The sequence below is a fragment of the Lampris incognitus genome, chromosome 8, assembly GCF_029633865.1.
Source record: "Lampris incognitus isolate fLamInc1 chromosome 8, fLamInc1.hap2, whole genome shotgun sequence".
Taxonomy (NCBI): Eukaryota; Metazoa; Chordata; class Actinopteri; order Lampriformes; family Lampridae; genus Lampris; species Lampris incognitus.
In genome coordinates, this window is record NC_079218.1 from 16,841,548 (window position 1) to 16,852,767 (window position 11,220).

The 11,220-nt window shown below is 44.7% G+C and overlaps 1 protein-coding gene across 1 annotated transcript; it reads left to right on the forward strand.

Moving 5' to 3' along the window:
- The first annotated feature begins 1,780 nt into the window (after positions 1-1,780).
- prdx5 (peroxiredoxin 5) lies at positions 1,781-9,184 on the forward strand. Its single transcript, XM_056284899.1, has 6 exons — positions 1,781-1,936; positions 5,093-5,227; positions 5,324-5,455; positions 5,570-5,608; positions 5,696-5,760; positions 8,745-9,184. The coding sequence occupies exons 1-6, from the start codon at positions 1,844-1,846 to the stop codon at positions 8,848-8,850; spliced, it is 570 nt and encodes a 189-aa protein (XP_056140874.1). The 5' UTR covers positions 1,781-1,843; the 3' UTR covers positions 8,851-9,184.
- The last annotated feature ends 2,036 nt before the right edge of the window (positions 9,185-11,220 follow it).

Consider the following 11,220-nt stretch of genomic DNA (forward strand, 5'->3'; position numbering starts at 1 on the left):
TCTCATTATGTCTCCGTGTATGTGTATGCCTTGTGTATGTGTGTGCATTGTGTGTGTGTGTGTGTGTGTGTACACGTGTACGTATGTGTGTATGCGTGGGTGTATGTTAGAGGGGATGGGTAGCCCTACTATGCCAACCCATATTAATCTCGGTGTCTTGGCTTACTTCTGAGATGTGTGGGAAGGTGTCAAATATCTCAATATTTTTGACATTCTCATCTCATGTATTAGTTGGCCTTTCAGTGAATACATATAAATTTATAAATCTCTGGGATGTCAAATTGTCAGCCAGCTATTCATATAATAATAATAATAACTTTATTTATGTAGCCCTTTTCTAAAACAATGTTGCAAAGTGCTTTACAAAGAAATAAAACCAGACAAGGCAAAAATAAGAGTAAGACCAAATAAGAGTAAAGATAAAAAACAGTATAAAATAAAGAAAAATATCAGACATTTATAAAAGCTTTCATGTAGTGCCTCATGCAGGTCCATGCAGTGTAGGTTACAGTTTATATGGTTAAAGTGATGATGGCATGAGTGTCAACGCCTGATAACGCCAGCTTCACACAAATACAAGGATGGTGTTCAAAGCTTGGTACAAAAGATGAGTGGCTTACACTGATTTTGTTTATCCATCCATCTATTGCCCTCACCACACACACACACACACACACAAACTATAAATGACAAATTTGTTTAACAGATGGAGAGGTAAATCAGCGCCAGTTTAGGTACGACGCTTGATTATATCGCCCCCTAATGGCTAAATAATGTACATAGTAATTTTTGGTCCAGATGAGAATTAAAAAAAAAGTATTAAATATCGACTTTGTGGACTTCATCGTTGGTTAAACCCTGGTATGACCAACTTAAAATTACCAAAATCTCGAAAACAAGAAAAAAATTCACTCATGTGCAATTTGGTTTTTCATTAAAAGTGGAATTTTGCAAAGATGGTCTGAAACATTCTTGCAACTAGACATAGATAGATAGATAGATAGATAGATAGATAGATAGATAGACAGACAGATAGATAGATAGATAGATAGATAGATAGATAGATAGATAGATAGATAGATAGATAGATAGATAGACAGACAGACAGACAGACAGACAGATAGACAGACAGATATATATATATATAGATAAATAGATAGATAGATAGATAGATAGACAGACACAGACAGACAGATAGACAGACAGATAGATAGATAGATAGATAGATAGATAGATAGATAGATAGATAGATAGATAGATAGATAGACAGACAGACAGACAGACAGACAGACAGACAGACAGATAGACAGATAGATAGATAGATAGATAGATAGATAGATAGATAGATAGATAGATAGATAGATAGATAGATAGATAGATAGATAGACAGGAAGATTAATCCTCAAAGGGCAAATTCATTTGCCATCAGGCAAGGAACATAAATACATTAACAATAGACAAAGACATCCATCACAGTTCAAAAAAAACAACAAAACAAAACAACAACAACAACAACAACACAGTAGAAAGCGATCAGACTTGACGTGATTATGAGCAGGAACGGGCACCACATCTAACTAACACATTTATAAACAGCAACAATAAAAAAGAACGACCCAGCGCCTTCACAGTCTAGACGAGCTCCGTTTATGGTCGCCACCAGTGCTCATTAGAGCATCAGACTAACTGCGTTAGACGAGAGTTCCGGTTTGGAGATGATGCAATGAAATAAGCTTTAGCCGCTCTAAATCCCAATCGGACGAGCGAGTCGGTGTGTGCGTGCGCGCGCGCCGACAGGAAGTGACTTTGCCTCGGTGGACGCGGGGCTCCATTCAGCGCCGGGATGCTTCCAGTTACGCTCGTCGCAAAACACATCCGCGTCGTCCAGGTCGGAAGACTGCTGCACACGGCCGCCGCTGCAAACATGCCGATCAAGGTAAGCGGCACTCTCGTCGCTTTACAGGGGGACCGTGGCAGAAGTGCGGGAATTTGTTTTAAGAAAAAAAGAAGGAAAGAGAGAAAGATGATGTAACGTTATTCACGAGGTTCCCCCTGTAACGCGTTTGTGTGTGGGAGCCACTCTTGTTTATTTGACGCTGCCAGCCGGTGGTCCGTCGCAGCCTAAACAACCAACGTTAAGTATTTTGTTGTACAAGTCGTCCAAGCAAAATGTTTTTAATAATCGTCTTCTGCGTGTCTTGCCATCGCCATGTCGCATATACACCAATAAGTAACTAAAAGTCCTAATTTATAATATACTGGAGAGGGCTGTGATTGCACTATTCAGTACCGTTATTTCCCCCGGGGAGAACTGTAAGGCTACGGTGGGCCGCGTTAAACGTGCTTCCGATACTAAACTGCGCAGTACCGTATAACCCCCCCTCCTCCTCCCCCACCAGCTTTACTAATTTCCTCGTTTCAATCCGCGATCAAAGTTATTTTGCTGGTAAATGGGGACACTTGGAGCAATCCTGAGGTAAGTGAGTGGTAAACGTATCGCTTTAAACGTATCTCACGCCGAGAATGGCTTCCCAGTTTAAACCAGCGACCGCAGCACAGCCATTTTAAAACGAGACCAGGTCCAAACCTGCGTCCCGGACCGTGTGTGGTCAGCGTTGGAAATTGTGGCCAGTTGGTTTGAGGGCTAGTCCGTGGTGGTGTCTGTAATGCGAATTCCTGGATATAAACGTGTCATCAGCAGCGGTCCCACTAATATTTGTTATTAAAGGGTGCTATCACACGACATGCTTAAACTACGTTGAGAGGAAAGAACAATACTTTCCACTGTTTGATCTGAAAGAGAACAATTGTAATTATAACTATTCTAATTATCTGTTAACTCTCCTCCCTCTTTCATCTGCTTCTATCTGCGGATGTCTGGTTTTTTCTAAGACTCCCTCTGTGTTGACAGGCGGGCTCATAAAGAGCGGGTTGTGGCCCCTGATAAACGCCATGAATTGCGCATCACTTGCAAACCGCTATCTGCCCCGTCTGGAGGTCCCGATTCACAAAAGATGTTGCGCTACTGGTGTTACAGTTTAACCCCCCCCCCGCCACACACGCACACTGTTTGCCCCTGAATGCAACCCGCCCTTGTTTTGCGTCTGATTGCAATTATCCGTGTAGCAAAGTATAAATGGTTGCTTTTGCGTCAAGAACACAGTAGGTCAATGTTTCACCCTTGGATGCCATCAAGTATAACAATAATTTGTCAGACCTGGCAACCTGTATCTGTGAATGACTTCGGTCTCAGTTAAAGCCAAGAGTGATATTCTCCTTCTAGATATCCGCTCACAAGAACGCCTGGCTACAACCACTGCTGCCATGAGCACTGGGAAGTCTGCGCGTCCGTTACCACCAACTCTCTGAAAATGCAAATCATTTTCACTTTTGTGAAAGGCTGATTTGCAGAGAAAGGAGGCCGAGTTTGCGCCAAATGTGTGCATGTTACGTAAGTTAAATACGTGCAAGCAGCACCGAGACGCTATTTGCTTTGTCACAGAGTAATCATTTGGGGTGCTCTAACTGCGCTTTTCTTTTCTTTTTTTTGCGCTCTCCCTCGTGCCGCTCGGCCGACCAATTGTGTAACGTCAGTGACGTTGTTGGTCACCTGATCCAGCGGCCCAATCGTCAGTCAGCGACATTCGCGTTTGTGGCGCTGGCCCACCGGCCGGTCCAGCCAACAAGAGGGTTTCCTTTTCCCAACGCAGCCGAGCCCTGACCCCAACGTAACCCTAACTTTAACCAATCAGAGGCGGGGAGAAAAAGAAAGCAGCGGCCAACGAGGCAGCCTGGGAAGAAGAAATGGCTCGCAGCGCCATCCGGAGGTCACTTATTTATACCTACTTGTTGATGCACGTTTAGAAAATGTGCATGTGTTTTGTACACATGCATGCAAAGTTCACGCACAATTATCACCTGCTAAGCATTCAACCGTTTGGATATGCATTTAAGAATCCTTCAGTCAATGATTTTTGTCTGACATTATTGACTCAACATGACCAGGGACACTTTGTAACAGAACAGCATCATGAAATGGAAAGACAGGAAGTTGATTGGGGTTTTGATTTTATGTTGTTCACTGTTTGGGGGGTAATTGATGTCGGTAATTAAGTCTGTTACTGAAAAACAGCTTCACTTTTGAGAACATAGAGATGCAGATGGATAACCAACAAAGATGGCTGCGCGAATTCACGTTCGCAGCGGCCTCACCCAGTACCGGTGTGGGAAGATGGCTGCGCGAATTCACATTTGTAGCGGCCTCACCCAGTACTGTCGATGCAGTGTCTTTGTCCAAGTCTGCGTCTAAATTTTTGTCTCCGTTTGTTGGCTGGGAGAGCTGGCGCTGGATCGGCTCTGCGAGAGCTTGGTCTGCTGCACTGTGGGCTCAGGGACCACGGCCTTGCCCGGAGTTGCACCTGAGGGGGTAACACTGAGGGCGGTCTCACAGGACGCAGAGGTGGGGCAGGCTAAGCTAACTGCTAGCCCATGAAGGCTGGCAGCTAACGATAACACCGAGGACGGTCTGGCGGCGGCCTCACCTGGCCGTTGACTGGTGTTTTGTATGTCGTCGTGTGGATTGCGGGGAGGTAGCTTGTCTGGCTGGGAGAGCTGGCGCCGGATCAGCTGGGAGGGCTTGGTCTGCTTCGTCCGGTTGCCACAGGGACCACGGCCCCTGCCTGGAGCTGCGCCCGAAGAGGAAACACGGAGGGCAGTCTGACAGGACGCGTAATCGGGGCAGGCTAGGCTAACCGCTTGCTCATGCAGACCGGTGGTTCTGACAGTCATCCTTGCTGATGTTTGTTCCCTTGGACAGTGACTTTTATTTTTTGTTTGGTTTGGATATATGTGTTATTTGAATATGTGTGTTCTTGTAGTTCTTGAATGTGTTTTTGTCTGTATGTTGCACTGCTGTGGGCTGGGGGAAACAGCATTTCGTTTCACTTCATCTGCGAAAGTACATCCCTATAGACTTGAAAGGAAAGCCACAACAATATGCATTGCAATGATCCCCTATGGTCTCCTCAGCTACGTTTTATAATGCATTTTATTTATTCTAATTCTTCATTGTTTTTCATACAATCCATATTAGGTTGGTGAAAGTCTCCCAGAAGTGGAGGTCCAGGAGGGGGAGCCTGGTAACAAGGTGGCCATGGACCAGCTCTTCAAAGGGAAAAAAGGAGTCCTCTTTGCCGTGCCAGGGGCTTTCACCCCTGGTTGTTCCAAGGTAGGTCCACCTGCAATTGAATGAGTTCACTCAACATGTCACACAATGAACAAATCTAAGCCTGTCTTCATTTCAAATTGCTGACTTGTCTTCCAGACACATCTTCCAGGTTTTGTGCAGCAGGCTGTGGAGTTGCGAAGTAAAGGTATGCAAGAGATTGCTTGCATCGCTGTCAATGACGCATTTGTCATGACTGCCTGGGGAAAGGAGCATGGATCAGATGGCAAGGTGGGATATGCTTTATTTTCAAAGTTTTTTTTCTAAAGCAGTACCATTGTAAAAAGCAAAAAATAGATTGATGTCCTTCCCTTAAATAGTTTTGGTTGTATTGTCGGATTGTAGGTTCGGATGCTGGCCGATCCTACGGGAGCATTCACTAAGGTAAAACAAAATCCACTGATTTATTAAAGATCTGTTGGACATTTTTGTGACTTTCTCCAAATTGATTTCTTTTCCTCTGCTTTTTAGGCAGTTGACCTGTTGCTTGACAATGATCAGATTGTGCAAGTCCTCGGGAACAAGAGATCTAAGCGGTAAGGATAATTTTTACCCATGTCAGTTGTGCCAACATACTGTAACATACAACTGGCGCCTGTCAGGCATTTTGTTTTGAAAACAAAAAAGAGGGGTGTCCAGGTAGCGCAGTGGTCTATTCCATTGCCTACCAACACGGGGATTGCCAGTTCAAATCCCCGTGTTACCTCCAGCTTAGTCCGGCGTCCCTACAGACACAATTGGCCGTGTCTGCGGGTGGGAAGCCGGATGTGGGTATGTGTCCTGGTCCCTGCACTTGTGCCTCCTCTGGTCAGTTTGGGCGCCTGTTCAGGGGGGAGGGGGAACTGGGGAGAAAAGCGTGATCTTCCCACGTGCTACGTCCCCCTGGCGAAACTCCTCACTGTCAGTGAAAAGAAGCGGCTGGCGACTCCACATGTATTGGAGGAGGCATGTGGTAGTCTGCAGCCCTCCCCAGGTCGGCAGAGAGGGTGGAGCAGCGACCGGGATGGCTCAGAAGAGTGGGGTAATTGACCGGATATAACTGGGGAGAAAAGGTGGGGGGTAAATAAAAAATAAAATAAAAAAGTGTGTCTTGTTTTTTCACATGCATAGTTATGACATTTAGAGGAGGGCAAATATGCAGACTTGAGCTGTAGGGATAAGTTGAGCCCTTAGTTGGAGTACTCCAGCGTAGATTCAGATGTCAATGATGACACTAATCTTTCTAGAAAAACAAGTATGATTACATTATATTCTATGAGAGATGACCCACTACTGAGCAGAATCTTATTTATCCAAACATAAATCAAATTTCTCTTGTTGGCTCACAGTCGTTAACCCATGCTGATTGGTCAAGCGGGGACGCTATCTGGTAGCATGACGTCACATGAAACCCAACAGTTGTGGGGACAAAGGCACTAACACAATAAGGCCTACACACTCAAGCAGCACAGGATGAAAGACAAAACGACAAAGTGGTTAACCACCAAGGGTTTTTGTGCTCCCTTATTTTCTTTTGTTTATATTCTTTGCGTCCATTTTTTGGCTATTCGTGTGTAATTCGGTTTTGTAAACCCGTCACTACCCTCAAGGGCACGTGCTAGGGCTGAGTTCAAGTATGAAGGCCAAAATCTGTGTGCGCACATCGGTGTCGACCGGTGACCGTTGATGATCAAAATTTGTGGTTAAGAAATCATAGCATTATTTTGGCCTCAGAGGAAAAAGAGGTGATGATGTTTTGACGTTAAGAGACAATATATTGGTGTGATGCTTTTCTTTTTTTTCTTTTTTCCCCTCTCTCTGTGTTGCTTCACCTGCTGTCTTAAGAGAAATCTCTTCCGGTGTCAGTGCATTGCACACACAAATCCATTGACACTTAATTATAATTGAGTCTGGCTTTATCAGTTGCTGTTTTTGTATGCAGGACGTGACTTGTCTTGCAGACTGAAACGTTGCCTAATTTTGACACAACTGTTCTGTGAAACTTCCCTGAGAATGTTCTGGAGGTTTTATTGATTCCTTTTAGATGATTGGTTGTATAAGCCATACTCTCCCATTTGTCTTTGTATGTTTTAGCATACATGTAGTTTAATAGCCAAGCTATGTTGCTATCAAGAGTCAAGGTGGCGCTGATGGCACCACCATGCTGTGTCACTGCATTACCCATTTCTACATATAAAGCTGGAATAGTGAATATTGTAGTGGACTTATGGACATCCACTACGATAGTCACGGCACGGTGGCGCAGTGGTTAGCGCGGTCGCCTCACAGCAAGAAGGTCCTGGGTTCGAGCCCCGGGGTAGTCCAACCTTGGGGGTCGTCCTCTGTGTGGAGTTTGCATGTTCTCCCCATGTTTGCGTGGGTTTCCTCCGGGTGCTCCAGTTTCCTCCTAAAGACATGTAGGTCAGGTGAATTGGCCGTACTAAATCGTCCCTAGGTGTGAATGTGTGTGTGTCGGCCCTGTGATGGACTGGCGGCCTGTCCAGGGTGTCTCCCTGCCTGCCACCCAATGACTGCTGGGATAGGCTCCAGCATCCCCGTGACCCTGAGAGCAGGATAAGTGGTTTGGATAATGGAACTTATGGACATAATTCACCATAGCTTGTTGTTTGTATCAAGCTGACGTGCTTACTTTAAGCCGTCAGGGTGTGGCCATGGTGACGCAGTGCCATGTGGTTGGGCGGGGTGGTGTATATAAGTAAATAAACTACACACGCGAGGTGTGTGATCAAAGAGAGAAGTTGTTCATCTCTGTTTTCTCCCAACTTCCACCCTGACGTTTCCGGAGACAGCTCTTCACGAACATGGCGGCTAATGCAGTTTCTCTCAAGCTGCTGAGTTTTGGGAGTCATCAGCCTCAGCTTGGTTCGCCCAGACAGAAGCGCAGTTCGCGTTGCAGGAAATCACCATCCCAGCTTGTCTTTGAGGAGGTTTTCCAATACCCCGACTTGAACTCTGACCCGTCTTATTCAAGTTACGGTGATGCTGCCACTTATGACGAGCTGCAGCCTGGCTAGGGGTCTCCTCCTGGTTATGACCACGTCAGGATCACCGTTGTGGAAGTTGGCAGAAAACAGACGAACAACTTCTCTTTGACCACCACCCCGCATGTGTTGGTTATTTCCTTATACTATACACCACCCCACCCAACCACATGGCGCTGCATCACCATGGCTACACCTTGAGCCCTTAAAGTGAGCATGTCAGCTTTATACAAACAACAAGCTATGGTGCATCATGTCTATAAGTCCACTACAATATCCACTTTCAGAACACCTTTTAAAGACTTATGTATTTTTTTGCTACCTTTTGACCAAATTTACTATTTTTGCAAGTTTTTGTTTATTTTCATTATTTTTTTAAAATATTTTTTTCTTCTGTAAAGCACTTTGGAAAAAAAACTGATTTGAGAGTAGTGCTGCCCAAACATTGAAAGCATTTCCAGACTGAACTGATTCAAAATAGAAGTAAAAGCCTGATTTAGTACAAGGCCTCACTGTCTTTTTAAACCATTGTCTTTCAGGTATGTCATGGTGGTGGAGGATGGAGTCGTGAAGAACATTAATGTGGAGCCTGACGGTACTGGCCTGACATGCAGTTTGGCTTCCAATGTTCTGTCGCAGCTCTAGACTTATTTGGAGCACGTTGACACCCTTACTGTAGCCCTATAGACACTGTTACAATTGCACTGGTTTACCCAAACCCCTATGATTTCACTATCCCAAAGAAGGATGCAAATGTCAGATGGCTGGTGAGGTCCCAGTACAGAAATAAATAAATGCGCACAATTATGACTGAATGCCATTCCAGATGACTGCACACCCTCTTGTGTATACCGTCAGGTGGAAGCAAATAAAATTTGCCCTGAAAGTAATGGTACTTATCTTCCCTATGTTGTATGTAAATTTCTAGTTTGCGTTGATCTCATTTTCTGCAGCTCAGCGGCCTCCACAGTGAATGATGCCAGAAGACAGTGTGATTTTTCTTTTTTAAAACTGGTGAAGGAATGATATTATTATTAAAGTATCTTTCAGACTCAGATACTTCACAGACACAATAAAAACAAAAATCAAAATTAAGTTAAAATCAAACAACAAAAAGAGTTACAGATTGTAAGCACATTTGAAAAGGTGTGTTTTAAGTACTTTTTTGAAGGAGTGTGTGTGTGTGTGTGTGTGTGTGTGTGTGTGTGTGTGTGTGTGTGTGTGTGTGTGTGTGTGTGTGTGTGTGTGCTCCAGAGGAGCACACACACACACACACACGCTGAGAGCAGAGAGTAGCAAGCATCTACTCCTCCTCTATGCCAGTGGGCATCTACTCCTCCATCTCATTCACCAACCTTCAACATCTCCGACAAACCACTTGCAACAGTGGAATCCTTCAAATACCTGGGCAGCTTTCTCTCTGACGACTGCAGCATCGACAGGGAGATGCAAAACCGGATTAAACAAGCGTCATCCTCTTTTGGCAGACTTAGGAGAAGGGTCTTTCAAAACAAAGACCTCAACCTCCACACCAAAATATCTGTCTACTTGGCAGTTGTCATCACGACTCTCCTCTACAGCTGTGAGGCGTGGACCCTGTACAGCCACCACCTCAGGATGCTTGAGGCCTTCCACATCAGATGCCTACAATGCATCCTGAGGATAACCTGGCGTGACCGAGTGCCCCATACTGAAATACTCCGCAAGACCAACTGCATCAGCATGGAGGCTACCGTCACCCAGCACCAACTTCGATGGCTCGGTCACGTCATCAGGATGCCAAAGGAGCGCTTACCGCGTAAAGTGCTGTATGGCCAGCTACATCTTGGCCGCCGCTTGGCAGGGGGCCAGAAAAAACGGTACAAAGACCAGCTGAAGACCATCATAAAGAAGTGCGGCCTGAACCCGAGCCAGCTGGAAGACACTGCCGCCCAACGCTCCATCTGGCGGCAGCTCTGTCAACAAGGGGTACAAAACCTCGAGAAGGACCGCGGTGATCGACGGACCAGAAGACGTCTGAAGAGACATGAAGCCAGTACCACACCTACACCCCCAGTCAGTGATTTCACCTGTTCTGTCTGTGGCAGACATTGTGGATCGCGGATTGGGCTTTACAGCCATAAGAAGACTCACAAGTGACAGAGGCAGGATTGTCATCATCGGACACGACGGACAACCTAAAGCAAGCAAGTGCTCCAGAGGGTGGGGGCAGCAGAGGAGAGGGTCCTGTCTGCACAGGTTCGGTGCTTGGTCCTCAAACTTTTCAGAATGATAAAAATAAAGACTTAAAGTTTATGTAAGGACGATAAACTTTTCAATGCTGAGGCCATATTTCTTTTTTTTAATCAGAATATGTATTAAGTTAAACAATAACGCCCACAACAAATCTGTGAAGAGGGCAGTTTGAAATGGCTGGCACCATAGCTTAAATGCCTTAGAAACACAAAACTATTATTAAATCCATCTGTGTGGACTAAAAGGGCCCATTGTGCACATCAAAGACCATGGTATGTCTCACTCGCAAATGAATACGAAGTAGCCTATATTGGTGATAATATTCAGTATTATCACAAACTAAAAGCTTACGATACAAACTAAAGTTTCCATAAACAAATGGGTTAGCATTAATTAAATAAAATAGCACAATGTATTATTTAACTTTCTGAACTCTTCCCCCGGATCATTCTGGGAAAAAGTCTTGCACCACAAAATGAGCTCTAATTACAGCCAGTTCCCTCAATTTAATTTGCGGACATAATCAAGGCAGCCTTTCAACAATTGTCGCAAATCACAGCCACACATTATAACATCATCAAATTATGATAAAGCTTTATTAATATTCTGCTCTAGAAAAAAGTTAACTTGAACAAGAGATGGTTAAAATCAGACTCACTGTCTCTAAAGTGTGGGCGATTGGTTGAGTGGAAATACGCTGTAATAATCCCAATTGTGAAATCTGGGAAGGAGCCCAATAACCCTAGTTCTTGACCTCTGTATTATGTAAAATAATGGAAC

What these genes read in the sequence shown, in the direction of transcription:
- prdx5 (XM_056284899.1), top strand. Translation starts at nt 1,844, where the DNA reads ATGCTTCCAGTTACGCTCGTCGCAAAACACATCCGCGTCGTCCAGGTC. An exon ending in TCACCCCTGGTTGTTCCAAG is followed by an intron (nt 5,228 to 5,323) that starts GTAGGTCCACCT and finishes CTTGTCTTCCAG; the next exon opens with ACACATCTTCCAGGTTTTGT. An exon ending in AGCATGGATCAGATGGCAAG is followed by an intron (nt 5,456 to 5,569) that starts GTGGGATATGCT and finishes GTCGGATTGTAG; the next exon opens with GTTCGGATGCTGGCCGATCC.